The 20062-nt window shown below is 36.4% G+C and overlaps 1 protein-coding gene across 1 annotated transcript; it reads left to right on the top strand.

The window, feature by feature from the left end:
• Positions 1–42: 42 nt before the first annotated feature.
• LOC125663768 (potassium voltage-gated channel subfamily C member 3-like) lies at positions 43–9724 on the top strand. The gene is made up of 2 exons (XM_048896124.2): positions 43–616; positions 8682–9724. The coding sequence occupies exons 1-2, from the start codon at positions 155–157 to the stop codon at positions 9603–9605; spliced, it is 1386 nt and encodes a 461-aa protein (XP_048752081.1). The 5' UTR covers positions 43–154; the 3' UTR covers positions 9606–9724.
• Positions 9725–20062: the final 10338 nt, after the last annotated feature.

A 20062-nucleotide genomic window follows, 5' to 3' on the forward strand; every position in this document is an offset into this window, starting at 1 on the left:
TCTCTTCGCAAGACACATCGATATTGGAATTTCAGACTTCATCTCGGTATCTTTAAAAACCGGAGTATCAATTGTCATTGATCGTGGATCGCCCTACTGAAGAATAAATGCGCGTTGTAGCTTTGCAATTGACATTTACTGACAAGGCAGCGCAATGGAAACGGTGAAAATTAACGTTGGAGGTTCAGAGTTTGAAACTAAAAGCGAAACTCTCTCACGTTATCCGGATACATTACTGGGTAGACTTTCTCAACAAACAGAGTTTTATGACAATAGGAGACAGTGTTATTTTTTCGACAGAAATCCGGACATTTTCGGCCCGATTCTAGGACTCTATCGCACGGGGACACTCCACTTCCCGTCTTTCTATTGTGGTGCCACCATTAAACAGGAACTTGAGTTTTGGGAAATCTCACCCAAACTTCTGGCAGAATGTTGTCTTCAAAACTATCTCCAGTATGAGGCTGATCTCCAAACAACACAAACACTGAAGCAGGCGTTTGAAGAATACGAACTGGATTACACTGACGAAGAGTGTCGGACCAGTAACATCAAAAGAATTCTTAGAAAAATATGGCTTACTTTAGAAGAACCATCTTCATCAAGATTAGCTAAGGTGCTGCTCTCGCTCGCTCTCTCTCTCTCTCTCTCTCTCTCTCTCTCTCTCTGAGGAAACGTATTTAGTGACACCCTGGCTGTGTGTAGGAGAGAATAGACACTTATATTATTGTAAAGACAAAAAAGAAAAGTGTACTATCTTGTATAGTTATAGAAGTTTATTAATACTCGTTTTCAAATGGTGAAAAAAAAGTTTTTGATATCCGTAGGGACATGTCCCCACTAACCGAATACCTTGTATCAAACCTTCTGTTCTCACAATGCAGGTCAAGCGGTTAAAAATTGTCCTCTATTTGCACTTCTCTCTCTCTCTCTCTGGACGATGAAACCTGTTTAGTGAGGACTTCCTCACAATGTATAGAAGAAAATACACGGATATGTTATTGTAAAGGCAAAAATGTACTTTGTTATGTATAGTTATAGGAACACCTATAAAAGTTTATCTAATGCTCTCTTTCGAATTGTGAAAAAATGGTTTTCAGAGAGAATATTAGTGAGAACATGTCCTCACACCACTTGTCCTCACTATCTAATATTTTATATCTACATCTTTCACATGCTGTGAATCACGTTTATGGGGACGTAATTGTGTGGACAGAATTTTGTCCTCATAGTGAACTTTCTGTCCTCACAACTTCTGTCAAATGGTTAAAAATTGTCCTCACAATACAGGTTTTGTCCTCTCTCTCTCTCTCTCTCTCTCTCTCTCTCTCTCTCATGTATTGTGATGTAAAGTGTGCTGGAATATTAGATAAGATACTTCATGCTAATACCGTTATTTGAGAATAATTTGCATATTTATATACTGTATGTACTTTGTCCGTTCTGTAACTTTACTCGAATAACTGCAACTCGCCTAGTGGACTGATTAGAGTCGTCGTGAATTACGGTGGCTGGTTTAGGAGGGTTGAAGATTTTTTTCATTTTTTTTTAATTCGTTTCCACAAAATAAAATTTGTTTCCACGAAATGAAATTCGTTCCCATGGAATACAATTCGTTCTCACGAAATGATATAGGGGACGGTGTATTTACATTTAACTTCCATACCCATGGAGAATGAATAAATTATCAATTTCATTTTTTTTTTTTTTTTTTTTTTTTGGGGGGGTTATAAACTTTGCAATGTATGTAATATCCGCTATTTTAATGTTGCAGTTTTATTGTTGAACTTTTATTTCGTGGGAACGAATTTTATTTCGTTGGAACGAATTTTTTAAAATCAATCTCTTCCACTGGTCCTAAACCAGCCACCGTGGTTCTACTATTTATTCGAAAAGGAGATATCTGTATCTCTCTAATTCAAGGAGATGTCTTATTTTAAAGATATATCTCTTCAAAAAATAAATATCTCTTTAAGTAAAGGGATATCTCAACTTAGAGATATTAAGTTAGAGAAATATTTCTGTGAAAACTTTTGAACTTTGAGAAATGACTGTTGCGTGGATGAGGAGACGGGTCTTTTTCTACAGTAAAAAACCAGCATCTCTAAAGGTTAGGAGATGTCGAAGTTGAAAGTTATCTCTCAGTTAAAGTGATACCTCTTTTTTTAATAAATAGTAAAACGGTTTGAAATAAGCGTTGCAATCTAGCAATGCAATTGAATAAACGATATATTGTCTGAATTTTAAATCAACTACGCATCCTACCAAACACATCACCTTCTGATGTAAATAATAAGTGGTACGACATCACATCTGCAATCTTTCTATAATGCATAGTTTGTAAACATGAATATCAACTTGTGTTTGAATAAAATACTGTTTAAACTAAATCTACCAGACGTCGCCCGATATTTTATTTTCATATTTTGTTTTCAGGATGGGGATAATCGATATTGTAACTTATATAGTTTCTCTTGGACAAAAAAGGACAATTGTTCTAAATCCATATAAAATAGATTATTTCCATTCCTGTGATAATGGAACCCAGATTTTCTTGAACATTAAATGAGGGCTTTATAGAAATATTTACGTGGTATAAATTTACATTACATGTACATTATCTATATAAACAAAACGCTTTTGTTACAAAGTTTTGTTATGTTGTTTTATGTCTCATGCCAGAATGTTTCACTCATAGAGGCGTCATTAGCTGGAACATTATGGCAAAATTCAGCGCGGACAACAGATTGAAATGTAAATGAGTTTCATACGGGCAGTATTAAAATATTCAGCGGTCAAGACTGAAAACAGTCCGCGCTGAATCTTACGAAAGTCCATTGAGCTCATTTTCGTAGCTTATTTTCTCTCTCGCGTTATAACGCGAAACATTCTACATAACTGTATATAGTTATGTAAAAGAGGAACCCGTGATTAGAACATTGACCGAAGACTGTGACTTTTATTTACTTGAAAGTTATGTTTCTTCAGAAGAAATAAAAGAGAAAATGATGCGAGAAATAGCTTTTTCTTTTTGTTCGCAGTAATCTTTTCAGCGTTTTTTCAATATCGACTTAATAATAATTATTTGATGCACTATTGTCAGAAGGTTTGAATAAGCATATGGTAATGCAAGTTCAAAGTACAGCTGGACAAGTATTTTATTATTTCTCTTCATTGTAATGAACAAATTATTTCATGCTTCTTCTATCGTTTATGTCAACGTTTCGCATGTATAAGCAAAAGTTTTGCGTGAGAACACTTTAACTTATGATGTTTTAATCATGTTTCGCGAAAGTATTGCGTATATTAAAAGGTTCCCATTTTAACGGGAAAATCAAGTTTTATAACGCGAAAGTTACGAGAATACTTCGCGTTATAACGCGATAGTTACTTGTATAAAGACACCACAGAGTTGTCCACTTCTGCTTCATACTTAGATATTTTATTGAAAGTAGACATTAACAGCAAACTGACAACTCGACTGTATGGAAAATGGAATGATTTCAGCTTCTCCATCGTCAACTTCCCATATTTATCTAGCAATAGTCCATCATCACCTGCATATGGTGTTTATATCTCTCAACTGATTCGATACTCAAGAGCTTGTTCTGTTTATAGTCAGTTTTTAAATCGAGGCAAGCTACTGACAAACAAGTTCATGGCACAGGGGTCCAGGGGTCCGTGTTTGCCCAACTATCTATTTTGTATTGCTTGTGGGAGTTATGAGATTGATCACTGTTCGTTATCTTCACCTTTCATATTCGCGAAAGTTTTGATAAATTGATCACTGTTCGTTATCTTCACCTTTCATATTCGCGAAAGTTTCGATAAGACGATATGTTGTCATATATGGGACCTCTGTTTTAATGTAAAATTAAAAAAACCAAAAACATAAAAACATGACTTTTGCTTGTAATGCCCGACGCTTATTGATGGAACAATCACTACCTATGATTACGCATTGGAAAGCACTCTGTCCACTTTGAGAAATAGTCAGACACAACCGGGATGTATTTGTTACTTTTGCGGTAACCGGCAATTCGCCCAAAATGTCCGTGTCTGTGCGCTCCTTGTGTACTCCAGCTTTGGTAGCCTGCCTTAGTGCTTTTTATGCCACAATCTGCACGTTGTACTTATCGCGTCCTTTTATGTTTGCTCTGACATCCTTTGGCAACCCTGATGAGTAACATGTTTGGCGTATCGTTGCAAGGGTTTTCCGTACACCTAAGTGTCCAGAGGGTCTATAATGAACGTTAAGGCATCTTACCACTTTGACAGGGGAATATGGCCTGCATCTTCTGAGAGTTACAGTCTCACTATCGATATAATACCTACTCACCTACTTACAGCGAAACAGCCCGTGACCAGAGGCGCCAGTACTCTTCTATTAACTGACTACTCGGGACGATTCCCTGACAAATCCCAATCTTTTACTTGCGGATTTTTGTCTTGCAATGCTTTCATATCTTGATTTTGGGTGTTGACGCGCAGAACCGTATGGTGAGAACTTTAACCCATCTCGCAAGCATGCAGTCTCTCTGGATTTTTTAAATCACTATTTGAACAATTTTGATGGCTAACTGTTTTTCAACAAGTCCAATTTTACAAATACTTTTTGTTATATTACACTTTCTATTGCATGAGCCTTACTTATTTAAACGATTTGTTGGCGTTTCATTCTTCTTGAGAAAAAAACCCCCACCTCAAACCAATAATGTACTTTGCATGCCTGTCTTTAGAGCAGTTCAAAACCTCTAGCTGGAATGAATTAAGATCATCGCCCTAAATTTTAAGATTTAAACAATATGTATAAGAAAATTTATTTATGCAAACGATGTACCTCTTCTAATAATCATAAGATTGTGTTGAATGCAAGGTGAAGATAACGAACAGTGATCAATCTCATAACTCCTACAAGCAATACAAAATAGATAGTTGGACAAACATGGACCCCTGGACACACCAGAGGTGGGATCAGGTGCCTAGGAGGAGTAAGCATCCACTGTTGACCGGTCACACCCGCCGTGAGCCCCATATCCTGATCAGGTAAACGGAGTTATCCGCAGTCAAAATCAGTGTGCCAAGAACGGCTTAACAATCGGTATGAAACCCGTCAGACAGCATTTGACCCAATGCGAGGTTGTATTGACGAACTAGATCGTTATAACGACCATAGAATTTGCGAAATGCTGACTTCAATCGAGACTGTTGAAATCCCTGTACCATCAACTTGTTTGTCAGTAGCTTACCTCGATTTAAAACCTGACTATACCCAGAACAAGCTCTTACATATCGAATCAGTTGAGATATATAAACATCATATACAGGTGATAATGGAATATTGCTACATAAATGTGGGAAGTTGACGATGGAGAAGCTGAAATAATCCCGTTTGTCATACAGTAGAGTTGTCAGTTTGCCGTTAATGTCTACTTTCAATAAAATATCTAAGTATGAAGCAGAAGTGGACGACTCTGTGGTGTCCTTTATTTCGAGATCATTATCGTAGTTCATCATCTGTCCAGTATTACATTGCGTTCAGTTATTGTACATAGTTATTGACATTCTGGAAAAAAAGACCGAGAGTGATATGCGCTAAATGAGTTAGCTTCATCTAATAAAACATTATTATTATCACTTATGGGACTTCTGCATATTTAATTATAAATTAGCATCCCTTTATGTTGAAGGGGAAAAAAACACTTTCCCCAACAAAGCATCTGAAAAATTTGCTCTTTTTTATTTTTGGTATTTATTTATTCTCTTTCATCAGACAATGTCATCACCTACCACTATATACGGTTTTGGTGTGGTTATTAAAATAAAATGAGTATATCATTATACCATTTTCCAAAGTGAATTACCAAATTGCTATTCTTGGTACATGTAGGTTATAATCGGACGATGCCATATTAAGTTATTGGTTCCGTTATAGTTCTATACTACTTTTCAAACTATTAGAAAGTATGCTATATAAATGTAGCATAAGAGGGTGAAGGCAGCGAACAGTGATCAATCTCATAACTTCTATAAAGAATACAAAATTAAGAGTAGGACTAATACAGACCCCTGGACACACCTGAGGTGGGATCCAGTGCATAGGAGGAGTAAGCACCCCCTGTCGATAGGTCACACCCGCTGTGAGCCCTATATCTCGATCAGGTAAACGGAGTAATCCGTTGTCAAAATCATTGTGTAAAGAACGACCTCAATTGTTATGAGCATTTGACTCAATGACAGGTTGTATTGATAAATTATCATGTATACCAAAACGTTCGTCTTCTGTCAAAAAATTCTAATTCACCAGCTGAAATGCAAAAGATTCCAAGAAATAGAGCAGTCTTTTAAAAGATGGATGCCTTGTAGATGAAACTGCTGCAATCTATTTTCTTTCAACATCAATAATTTTGGAATACGCACTAATTTTACACGATATTGTCGAGGTCAACTTACCGTAATAAATATTTCAAAATAAAAGATTTCTAAAGACTCATTCCAACGCATTAGAATATTAAACTTTTATTATGAGTGCATTTTTTGGTGATTACCCGAGTATAATCTGCTTTTCATTAGCATAATAAAATAGCAGAAATTAACTAATTGGCTAACACTTATACGGTGTCGTATAGTCGCTTTTCCATAATAACTATTCTTCATAGTAAAAGAGGTGTATCGAATTTCATATTCAGTTTTTTAATTTAATCGTTTTAAATGCATGGGAAAATTTCATTTTCTTAAATTCAAATATTGATGGTATGTTTGATATCGCCCATTACAGTGTCTAACTTCAGACACAAAATATTTTAAATGATTTATATATGTACAGTGTATCTCTCAAAAATACCGGTAGGTCATTTGTAGAAAAAATAAACCATGTTCTCCAATGTGCTTTTGGATGTTTTTGTAAACAAGCATGAACACTAGAAATAACGTTTCTATTCAAATAAAAAAGACACAGCACAGAGTGTTACAATTGTGATGTTAGATCGAAAGAAATGTCGCCAAACTGCCACCGATATTCTCAAAGTCTGAAAACACATAGTACAGATATTTCAAATCTCGAGGGTTTCACGTGAATTTTCACAATTTTTAGAAGATCAATTAGGGGTTTATCATAAATAGCTCCTTTCTCTTTAGAATATAGAATGCATTATGCTCCTACTTTCTAGGCATGCTTATCAGCCGTGAATCGTTTGATATTGTTCCTGGGCCTGTTTGTTGGTTGTGAATGGTTTGAAATTGTTCTTAGGAGTGTTTTCGGTCGTGAATCGTTTGATATTGTTCTTATAGGCCTGCTTTCGGTCGTGAATTGTTTGGGATTGTTCCTAGGCTCGCTGTTCATAGGTCCCCTTTCAGTCGTGGATAGCTCAGTGTTGTTTGAAGGCCTGCTCTCATTCGTGGATAGTTCAGTATTGTTTGAAGGCCTGTTTTCAGTCGTGGGTAGTTCAGTATTGTTTGAAGGCCTGTTTTCAGTCGTGGATAGTTCAGTATTGTTTGAAGGCCTGTTTTCAGTCGTGGATAGTTCAGTATTGTTTGAAGTCCTGCTTTCAGTCGTGGATAGTTCAGTATTGTTTGAAGGCCTGTTTTCAGTCGTGGATAGTTCAGTATTGTTTGAAGGCCTGCTTTCAGTCGTGGATAGTTCAGTATTGTTTGAAGGCCTGTTTTCAGTCGTGGATAGTTCAGTATTGTTTGAAGGCCTGCTTTAAGTCGTAGATAGTTCAGTATTGTTTGAAGGCCTGCTTTCAGCCGTGGATAGTTCAGTATTGTTTGAAGGCCTGCTTTCAGTCGTGGATAGTTCTGTATTGGTTGAAGGCTTGCTTTCGGTTGTGATTGGTTAGGTTTTGTTCTAGGCGTGTTTGTCGGCCGTGAATCGTTTGATATAATTCATAGATTTGCTTTCAGCTCAAGTGATTTGGTTTTGTTCCTAGGTCTTCTTGGTTTAATAATGCTTCAAGGTCTACCTTTTGGTCGTGAATCGTGAATTGCTTGATATTATTCTTAGACCCGCTTATCAGTTGCAAATTATTAGGTTTTATTCCTAGGCTTGATTGTTGCTTGTGGAAGGTTTGGTATTGTTTCAGGGGCTGCTTTTCGGTCGTGAATCATTTGATATTGTTCCTAGGTCTAATTTTCGGTCGTGAGATGGTTGGTTGGTTGGTTGGTTGTTTTACGTTCTTTGGAGAATTTTTCACACATATTGAGGCGTCACTAGCTGTAGGTGAAGTACCACAAATTTAGACCTATGTTTAGCGCCCAGGTCCGTATCCGTAAGGGTTCTTCAACATGCCAACGCCAGACCTTCGTTTTTAAGGTTATATCTTAAAGACACATGGTTCTTACTCCTAAATGCTGAGCGTTTTTCGATGTGCAATCACTATTTATATTTTCGTTTTAGGTTTAACGCGGTCATGACAGTTTTAATTATACTACTAAAAGAAAATGTAACTTTTCTTGGTGTTTTCAATCACAGACATTTCTTTCCACCAATTAAATAAACAAAGATCACAACGATAAACTTTACAAGTTTTAAACAAAGTAGTAAATGATAAAATGTCGGTTCCCCTTTGTCATCGTAGAATAATCACGGTTCGTTTCGTCTTTCTACGAATACGAAATCAACCGTGAATATCCTTGCGCATCGTAGATGTACATTTAGTGATGGCTCTTTTTTATGTTTCTAGGTTTTTAACTACGGTTTCCTGGTTGTTGTAACATTTTCCATGATAACGTTTGTGTTGGGGGCACATCCATCATTCAGGAAGGAAGAGCTGTCGTACAGTTCGCTTTTGTTTATTATCGCATACAGAGACATCCGTTTCTTCAAAGAAATCAACTTGCAGAATCCTAAAGAAGTTATGCTTGGGACATCACTACCCATCGAAACATTGAGGCATTGTGAAATGTCAGTCTCCACCTTCTTCACCGTCGAACTAATTTTCCATTTTGCGTCTTGTCCAAGAAGAGGTCGATTTTTCCGATCTCCTTTGAATGTCATTGACCTTCTTCTGGTGGTTGCCATGTGGGTAACCTTTGCCCTTGAACAAGATTTAGAATTTCTGGTGACGAATTATGAGCTTGTGCAGTTTTACTTAGTTATGAAGTCATTGCTCGTTTTGCGACTGTTTCGCGTATTTCGACTGATGAAACTTTATTCAGGTTTACGAATAATGATAATGTCTGTACGGGCTAGCATCAGAGACCTCCTCCTGCTCTCAATGTCATTTCTTGTGGCTTCCCTATTCTTCGCCAGTTTCATCTATTACGCGGAATTCTACGTGTCGGACACATTCTCCGATATATTTATAGGGATATGGTGGTCGGTGATCACCATGACAACAGTAGGCTACGGTGACATGTATCCCAAATCGACGTTTGGTTACATGGTTGGGGGAGTATGTGCGTTCTCTGGAATGCTAATATTGGCCATGCCTGTGGCGATCCTCGCCACCAACTTCAGTGATTTCTACCATAAAAACAAACTGCGGGAAATGAAAGTGTCATTTCTGGAAAAGAAAAGAAAACATGTACAGAAATTAAGTCTCTCGTGTGTAACCCCTATTCATGACAATGAAGCGCCTCCGATTAACGTAAAGCGTATCTGGTGACAATTGGTAGCTACATGTATTTTTGTTTTACTTCTGTTTTAAAGCTTATTGTTATAATGTTGTAAAATTTGAATCAATGGTGTATACCAATCCATTAAAGTTATTTTTTCTCACAAACACTTTGGGTTTATTGTTTCATCTGCAACTAATCTTCCAAACCATTACACCAAGTTTCAGTGATACAATCGGTCAAATGAACAAAGGGTGAAGGTTCCTTTGAAAAATAGATTTCGTGTTAAAGCATTGCCAGCTGTAACTGACGGTAAATGAATTAAAAATAAAAGAACAAATAGAATAACATATCTGTGATTAAATATATATAATCTCCTTGAATCAGAGTGGATCTGAAGCAACAAAGTAATCATATCAGCAGAAGATGTCAATTCATGAATTATTGTCTTCCCAACAGTGATTCCTATTCGTAATCTCCGATGTGTATTGGCCTCGGAGGTCATGAGTTTGGAATAATGTGGAAGAGAGGCACTGCGAACATGTCATATCTTCAAACAATTTAATATGCCAATTTTATAGCAAATTCAATATCAAAATTTCATTGCAGTGGCACATTTGCGTAATTCCTACTTTCTTACACTCATTGTACTTCAAGTCATTCATGAAAAGATGTAATATCTTAAAGTAAACGAAATGTATTACTTTACTCACGTCGGTTTGTATCTTTGTTTGGCCTCGGTCTCAGAAACCTGATTATGTTCGGCAATCATCATTTCCATGTCCGAGTATACTCAGGTATCTGAATTTTAATCAGTAAATAGATATAAATGGAAAAAAGGGAAAGAAAAATCGATATCTATATATGTAAATACTATTTTCCCCCTTTTTAAATTTTTTTATATCTATTTATTGATTAAAAATCAGAAACCTTTGGAGTATACGACGATCAAGTGTCCGAGGCTATGGCGGTTTATACGAAACGCTGATGAATAGTTGAAAAATACCGTCAGTTACAGCTTGCATTACTTTAAGAGTAATATATCATTTGGTATACTGTAGTGTAGTATTTCCTTGCACTAAATTGACACCTGTGACTTAGATTGTTCTAGAGAAGTGATGTTTCTTTCATTGACACCTGTGACCTAAATTGCTCTAAACCCCATTAAAAAAAATCATGTTATTTTTAGTAAAAATATGACGTAATGGTTGCAACATTGTCTTTCAAGATTGTACTAGAAAATTAATTCCTTTTATATATACACTGAAATTCTTACATTAAAAAAAAAGCTCTGGTTAGATACTTTTTATGCATTTGGATTTTTTATTTACACTGGGAACTACGATTTTGGAATTACTATTTTAGTGTGTGTGTGTAGATTCTGTTCGGATTTATTGTTCAACTAGGCCTACCGCAAGTTAGTATTTTGCTATTGTTACAATTTTCTTTCAATTATTAATTGTAAATAAATATTATTAATTAATTAATAATTGAACTGTAATTATTATTATCCATACCATGCAGTACATTAAGGAGAGGAGGTTTCATTTGGAGCACCCCCAATTTGGGCAGCTGGGAGACCTTTGTTTTTCATAAAAACAATATCTACTTAATATGCAGGTACTTGTATATTTTGAATTAGATGACTTATTTTTTTAGAATTATATTCACTCTTCATTATTAGCAGGATATGTTCAACATCTGATGTACGTTAGTGTGAAATGTCATGTTCTCGGCTTTTCATGGTTAATTTTTAAAAAGTACACGAATTACTAAGTTGATAAGGAATTATTATCTGTGTCTTTGTGAAATTACATAAAATTTTAATCCATGAGTGATTTTGAATAGCTCAACTGTATGGTACCAGGCTTCGGGTTTTTTTTTTTGGTTTTTTTTTTATTATTCTTCCAATGGAGGTAAACATACTCTGGAAGCTATAGATTTGAAATTATTAAGGAAAGGTGTGGATTTTTTTTTCATAAATCACTATAATAGATGCACATGTACGTCTACTAATATCAACAGAAAAAAATTATATGTAAACCATGCTGTAAGGAAAATGTGTCCAAATTTGTTTCTTTTTTAACATTTTGGAGAATAACGCTAATTCAATAATTTTGAACATATTATTCTAAACCTTGATGGACATATTGACATGTTTCCTGATAAATATATGCAATTTAAAAAACATTTTTTTAAAATTTTAAAATAACAACAAAACACTGTTTCCAATGAATTTCATATTTAAATCGACATAGGGTTATATGACTTCAGTAGTGTCTGTAATGAAAATGATTATGGAAACCCTTAACCGTTTTGCCTTTTTTCATTACTCTGAATGTTAATTTATTGATTCCAAACACAATAAAAAAAATGCTAATCCAGGACTAAGGACCTACCTTAAGGGTTAGTTCTGACCCATAACAATACAATTTATTCATATATGGCAATATAAAATCTTATTTTGCGTCTTTTCTTCAACATTTAACATTACAGTCGAATCGCGTAGTTTTAACCTTTTGACCCGAGAGTGAATTCATACGATTATAAACTGTTGTACAGGTAATCAGGTATTGTGTTACATGAGGTTGGTTGGTTGTATATTGTTTAACGTTCCGTTCGAGAATTTTTCACTTCCATGGAGACGTCACCATTGCCGGTGAAGGACTGCAAAATTTAGGCCTATCCCGGCACTTATGGCCATTGAGCAGGGAGGGATCTTCATCGTGCCACACCTGCTGTGACACGGGACCTCGGTTTTCGCTACACGAAAAGGTAAGATAATACCTATAATAGTAAAAAAAAAAAAAAAAAAAAAAAAGGGAGGGGGCGCTAATTTATTGTGTACAAACAGTCAGGTAAGTTTAGGCCTATAGCATGGAAGATAGGAGAATTTCTCTTTTATGTCCTGGGTGTCAGAAAATACCAAAGAAAGTGAAAATGGTCACTTAGATTTAGTGGAAATAAAAAAAATCAAAATTTTAAATGTCTGAAATTATTGGAAACACAATACTTTAAATATATCCAAATATCTTATCATTGTAGATTCTTAAATTATTTGGAGCATAATGGTGTTGACAAAATGTATACTTCGAGGTTAGATCAAAACAGATCAATGTTTGATTATAATTTAAAATATGGCGGGTTGGAAGAGGGTAGTTGTTTTTATTATCATTATTATTTTATTTCACTGTACACAAGACATGAGTGTGATGCATGCATGTATATCAATCACCCAAAGAAATACTATTTTTCACACCTTTTGAAAAAATTATCTTTTCGGCGAGAAAGGCCAAAAATATATTATTCGTTTGTACGAATTAGTACATGTAATTTGCTCGGACGAATTACCAATTCGTATTTCATTTCATTTACCAATTCGTACGGACGAAATAGAAATTCGTTCAGACGAAGTTCAATTTCGTTGGAACGAATTTCTATTTTGTCTGAACGAATTTCTATTTCATACGAACGAATTAGTAAATGGAAGACATGACAGTACTCTGTGGTTATTAACAAACTGGACCGATTCGGAGGGGAAGAACAACGAGAAATTCTGGATGCATAGACTGAAATCATTCCGCCCTAATGGCATGAACAAACTCAATAACTTCACCAGAGTGAATGCGATCTAGCTTCTCGTTAGTTCTGTCTCTTTTACACGTTCTATTCACCATATACTTTCAGTAACAGCATGCACAATAATTAAGGTCTTCCGTAACAACGGAAGACCTTCTACTGATTGTGCTGGTTAAGATTATTCTTATTATTCTTTTTTTCTTTCTTTTTCCTAGACGCTAACTCTGAAGCTTCATATCTCGCTCATTTCTGCATGGATTTTGCTCAAATTTTCAGGGTTTATAAACTTTACAGAACGATTTTAAAATCATGTACTACATTTCAGAAATACCCTTCTGTTCACGAGTTATTCCCCTTTGAATGAAATTTTAGGGGCTTTGGTTTCCAGACAAAGGCTCCGAGACTGTATAAGCTTAAGTAGAAAATGCGTTGAAAATGAAAAGTAGGAGCATTGTAGTTGTGCACATCGTTTTTTGTTTTTTGATTACAGCGTTCAAAATGGTGGTTGACAGGGTTAAAAAATTAGGACGCCCAAAGGAGCAAAATATTACACATATTTTCCTTTGTATCTTTTAAACTAAAAATATTTTGTTAAGACGTGTAGAACAAAAGTTGTGCAAAATGTTAAGAGCTTTCTTTTGATATCCATAAAAAGGGGCTGGCCCCTTAAATTAGGGATATGGGGATCTTCAAAGTTTTCGCTTTATAACTCAAAAACGGTAAATATTTCGATATGGCTTTCGCTGGAAAAGTTGTTTTTTAACATCTTCTTGATCTCATAAACATAATATTTTGCTCGAGTATTGTGTTATAGATGAGTAAAAAGCTTGACCCGCAAACAGGTAACCCTATCATTAGGTAGGTGAAGGGGGAAAAATATGCGTATAACTTACTTCGGCACGTGCCCCTGGCGTGAAATTCATACGCGACTTCTGTGCCCACTGTGTACATAATATACCTACATGTATTTACGCAGATAGATATTAAAGTTTAATAAAATATTCAAGATTTGAGAGCAATTTATTTGATTTGTATGTATAAATAATGCAAACTCGATGAATCATTCTCTTCAGTCTGAATATTATGCTATCATAATTTTGTTGCATGATAAAATATTGGTAACAGCTATAAACCTTTATTGTATGTCCTGAGCCATAAATTTAAATAGTAATTTTTTCTTCATTATTGGGACTGAAAAGTTAAATGCTGAAAGAATTTAATCCCACATACACGCGCGCCTCAAAAGACTGATTCGTGGAATGAGATCATACACGCATATACTTGAGTAGTATAAATTTATTAAACACCTATAACGATAAAAATTTATAGTACACCTTTAAAGCTTCATTTCAATGATATATATTAAATTCTCAAACTATTTCTTAAGTACATACGAGAAGTCAGAATCGCCAGCGTAGCCAAACTACTTATATCGTTACAGTACTTATCTTCCTGTCACAGTACAGTTGATTATTTTCTTTCTAAAAACTTAACTTGTATTCGTCTTTTGTAAAATCACTGGATAAGTATTTCAAATAATTTTTCCCGGGGTGATGTTACGTATAACATATCAAGAGGGAAAGAAGGCAAAAGTTAGATCCCACACACACATACTCATGTACGATTCCTGTATTTTTATGTTAACTAGGCTGCATTAGGACCTGACCCAAGGACATATGGTCAAGTTTAAGGTTTTTATGTCATACAGCTCCGACGGAAGACCTCTCGTTGCTTTGCAACGAGCTTGGCTCTAGTTCTATTCTATCTTTCTATTTTATTTTTTCAATACTATAGTCATACAGCTTCACACCTCCAGGTACACAATACTTATAATGACCCTTCATTAGACGAGTTAAATGATGTGTGATGCGTGAAAGTGTTGGTGTAGCGTGTGCGCTTCCAGCCAGCACTGCTAGAGAATGCGCGAGTCTATCCTGTTGCTATAAAACCTGTCCACAGCGAGTCCTATGCGACGGCTTCCCGTGACAACAGATGGATACTGGGCACACAAGGGCAATGGGTAGATGGAACTCATTAACCTGTGAAAGCAACCTATCTCGGACAAGGAAAACTCTGACTCTAAACCCGGAGGATAGCAGCCGTAATCAAATCAAGACATATCGTTCCTACTGCGAAAGGCTAAGGGAGTAAACCCCAACAGAAAATCCGGAGGGAGGGCTCCTAAGGCAGATGATGGGAAGGACTGCACCAAACCGTCTTCTGGAAGCCCCTGCAACTTCGCTAATTCCAAACGTATTGGTTCTGTCTTTCCTTTGGATCAAATGAAAAAAGACGAGAGGGGAATTGTGCAAAATGGATAAGACACATTTTTTTTTACATATGGGACCCAGACATTCAGCTTCGACTTGGAGAGGACACTTCAACCTTGTTCTGACAGGCAACAAAACACACGAAATGCGACAGTTATAAGACATCCTTACTCAGCGAGATAGATGTCGCCACGGGCCACCTCCGGCAATGGGAGTAACTATTAGCCACACTGATCATCTACCGCCCGTCTCAAGCTGGCAAACGCATAGTCAGTAAGGCGCTGATCCGCTTTGTCTGCCTGCTACTTCAATAAAAGTATGGCGATAGGAGAAAAGCCAAATCGTAGACATAAACCCTCGCACCAGGCAAAAGAAAATTTATAAAATGGACATCACAGTCCTGGACAAGACAGAACACATGAGAAAGACTGCGCACAAAGACAGGGAGCTAACAAGACCGCGTATCAACATTGCTGATATTCAGGAGACCAGACTTGCATACTTTGTGTCAACCAGGGAAGGAAACTATACTTGCTTCTGAAAGGCCAAGGGTCTTGGGGATGATGAAAGAGCAATTCACGGCATTGGCTTTACTGTTCATAACGAACTACTAAACAAGATCAGCACACCTAGAGACATCTCTGAACGAATCACTATCGTGGAACTGGTAACAAAAGCTGGTTTAGTCCATATCATCAATTCTTATGTCCCTACTCTAACATCAGAAACTGAGGTGAACTGCAAGACGTAAGCAAAATTATCCTAAAGACCAACGATTTCTCATGGTAGATTTTAACACAAGAATAGGTGCCTTATCACTAATCATGGCCCAACTGCATTGGGCAGTTTTGACTTGGTAAGATGAATGAGATTGGTTAGAGACTGCTTGAATTCTGCACAAAGAAAACCCTGTGCATCACAAATACATTCTATAATGGCAAGAACCGGTTTAATTCTCATGGCGATATCCAAGACCAGACCACTGACACCAGATCGATTTCATCATTGTTAGAAGAAAGGACATCAACACAGTATAGCAAAGAAGAGCCTGCCACAGTACTGTTTGTCACACAGATCACTTGCGGATCATAACTAAGATAAAGATAGTCACAAAGGAAACATGTATATCCGAGAAACCAAAGAAACCCAAGATTAACATTAACAACACCAAAGATCCAGAAATTAAAGCACAATTTCAAAGATGTTTTGAAAAACAGCTGCAAAATGTAGATGACCAGTCACCAAACAATTTGTGGAATAACATGAAATCTGCTATGTATGATGCAGCAGCAAAAGCTTTTAAAACGGGATAGACGTTCCCAAGAAGACTGGATTTAGATTCGTGTAAAAACCTTGTCAGATGCCACTCCCTGAGAATAAAAAACGCAAGATATTTGTGGGACATAACTAAAATCCAACTGAAAGCTCAAAGCAACGGTTGTGTGCTGCCAAATCAGATCTTCAGATTTGAGAGAGAGAGAGAGAGAGAGAGAGAGAGAGAGAGAGAGAGAGAGAGAGAGAGAGAGAGAGAGAGAGAGAGAGAGAGAGTTTGGGATAGTTTGTGTTCAGAAATAAGACAAGCAAGTGACATCGGCGACATCAGGAAAATATATGAGACGATTAGATTTGTTATAAGACCAACGACAAGCAAAGTCGCGCCTCTCAAATCGACACCAGGTGAGAAAATAACAGACAAGAAACAGCTAATGGAACGATGAATTGAGCACTACTCAGATCTGTGTTCGCAGCCGAAATATGTTGATGAATACCATGAAGATGAAATACCTCCTGAAATGACAGAATTGGATGAACTACCAACAGAGAAAGAACTTTATTCAGCATATGACGAACTTGCAAGTGAGAAGGCGCCAGGAAATGACAACATACCGGCAAAAATACTGAAGGAAAATAACGACTTCCTCCTTTTCCATCTGCACAAACTACTCATAACGTTGGCTGGAGGTCGAGAACCCAAAGTCAAGAAAGATGCCACTATCATCATCACCACAACAAAGGTGACAAAATAAACTGCAATACCTCCAGGGCCATTTCTCTTCTGAGAATCACTGGAAAGGCTTTTGCAAGGGTCATCCTTAAGGGACTACAGAAATTAGCAGAGAGGGTACTACCAGAGAGCCAATGTGGTTTCAGATCTAATCGCTCAACAACTAAATGATCTTTTTACTTCGTCCGTTACAAGATAAGTGCCTGGAACCCCTACACATAGCATCTGTAGACCTAACGAAGGCATTCGATAGTCAGCAGATCTGGACTTTACATGGTGCTAGATATAATAGGGTATCCACCTATGCTGCTCCAATTCATCACCTCATTCCACGAGAACATGAAGGCCACTATTTAGTTTGATCGTTCAACATCAGAGAACTTTGACATCAACATCGGCGTCAAACAGGGCTGTGTTCTAGCACCAACTTTATTCAGCATGTATTTTCTTGTGTTGCTACAGTATTGTGTTTAGGGAGTCACCTAGTGATGACTACCTTCATTGGAGAACGGATGGGTCACTTTTCAGTATTTCACGACTCAGAGCCGAGACTAAGATCCATACAACTACAATTAGGGACCTCCTCTTGCTGATGATGCAGCACTGGTTGCCCATAGTGAATCTACCTTACAGACTACATGTATGATGGACCATCGATCAGCAGCATACAAGGCCTTCAATTTAGTCATCGGTGTAAGAAAAATCCGGTTGTTCTTACCCAGGAAGACACAGATAAAGGACACATCAAGCTTGATAATAAATAACTTGAGACAGTCGATAAGTTTTGCTATCTGTTGTACCATCACCTCCACCATGTCCCTTGATGACGAGATCAACTTCAGAATTGGAAAGATCGCAACAACTTTTGGCAGGCTAACAAAACGAACTTGGGAAAATAAGGGGCTGAACCAAAAGACAAAGATCAAAATAGACGAGGCGTGTGTGTTTTAGCACACCGCTCTATGGATCTGAAATATGGACCCGCTACAGTAAGTTGGAAAACCGAGTCAACACTTTTCATCTCAGATGCATTCGTAAGATCCTAGACATAACTTAGAGTGATAAGATGACCAACATGAAAGTTTATTTTCAGAGTATGACAGCAATTCTTTGCAAAAGAAGGCTGAGGGGTCAGGTCATGTAAAGAGAATGGAAGACAGTCGAATCCCAAAACAACTGCTCAGCGGTGAATTGGCACGTGGTAAAAGACAGCGAGGAAGACAAGAACTGAGGTATAAGGATGCATGCAGGTCCAGTCTGCCCATAAACATCAACACATGGGAAGAAACAACTGAAGACAGAGCCTTATGGAGGACAACTGTGATTGAGGGGTCAGTGAACTTGAGAGCACTCTGACAAAAACCTTGGTGAAGAACAGACACTTTTTTATTGTACTATATTACACTCGATGATTTCAATGTGCAGACGTTCTGTTTCTTCTCAGCTTTTGTAGTTTTGTAGCTTTTGTAGTGTAGTTGTAGCGCTAGTTTGCATCATTTTTATTTTCATTTCTTTGTAAATATTCTGCCGTTCTGAAGAAGGGACAGGTCATTCCGAAAATTACATATTGTTGGTGTCGTTGGTCATTATATATATATATATATATATATATATATATATATATATATATATATATTAGGGCTGTGCGGTGCACCGAAAATTTCGGTGCACCGCGATTCATACCATTCGATTCGATGCACCGATTACAAATTTCGGTTCGGTTCGGTTTAGATTTTACTTACACCAAAACAACAAATATGGCGTCCGAGTGATGTGCAGAACATGTGGTTTTTTATGCAACAGAGATTTAAATCACTACTGTGTTGAGAGTTAGCATTTTCACCACTCAGATACCAACAGAATATGGTCCGTAAGATCATTGCAGTTTATCTTAACATGACATACAGCATTTCTGTCAGTGGTGGAGTGAAATCAACATCGTAGGTAATGACACAGATTTGACAGTTAATATGAGAGAAGTAAATCAATAAAGGAGAGATTTTCAGAGACTCTCAATTGATAGAATTCTTGAATTTTTGTATATCAATGAAAACAATATCATATTCATTTTAGATTCACTATAGATTTGTTTAATAATCCAAAACTTATGCAGCACATTAATATAACAAATTTTAATAGACTGCCAAGTGTTTTCTTTTTTCTATCAAAGTTATAAAATGTCATTATGAATAGATATGATGTTTACAAATGACAACATATAGTTATATAACTTGAATAAAATAAAATCAAATATGCTACTCATTAAAATTGTTAATTTTTGTGGTGTCATTAGATAAATTGGACCTAACATGAACCGAATCGAAAATAACCGAACCGTGCTGTTCTGAATCGAAACGAACCGAATCGAGCTAACCCTGAATCGTCCCAGCCCTAATATATATATATATATATATATATATATATATATATATATATATGTATGTATGTATTTGACCTTGTATCCATGTTGTGGATCCGACACTTTGAGGTATCGGGTGTTGTTGGAACTTTAGTGCTTTTATATATATATATATATATATATATATATATATATATAAATATATATATACTTTTCCCACCTTTGATGTAGATACATGTATCTCTATGGTATATTTATTTTATTTTTTAAATTCAAAATTCAGTTGTATGTTTA

The sequence above is a fragment of the Ostrea edulis genome, chromosome 1 (assembly GCF_947568905.1).
Source record: "Ostrea edulis chromosome 1, xbOstEdul1.1, whole genome shotgun sequence".
Lineage (NCBI taxonomy): Eukaryota > Metazoa > Mollusca > Bivalvia > Ostreida > Ostreidae > Ostrea > Ostrea edulis.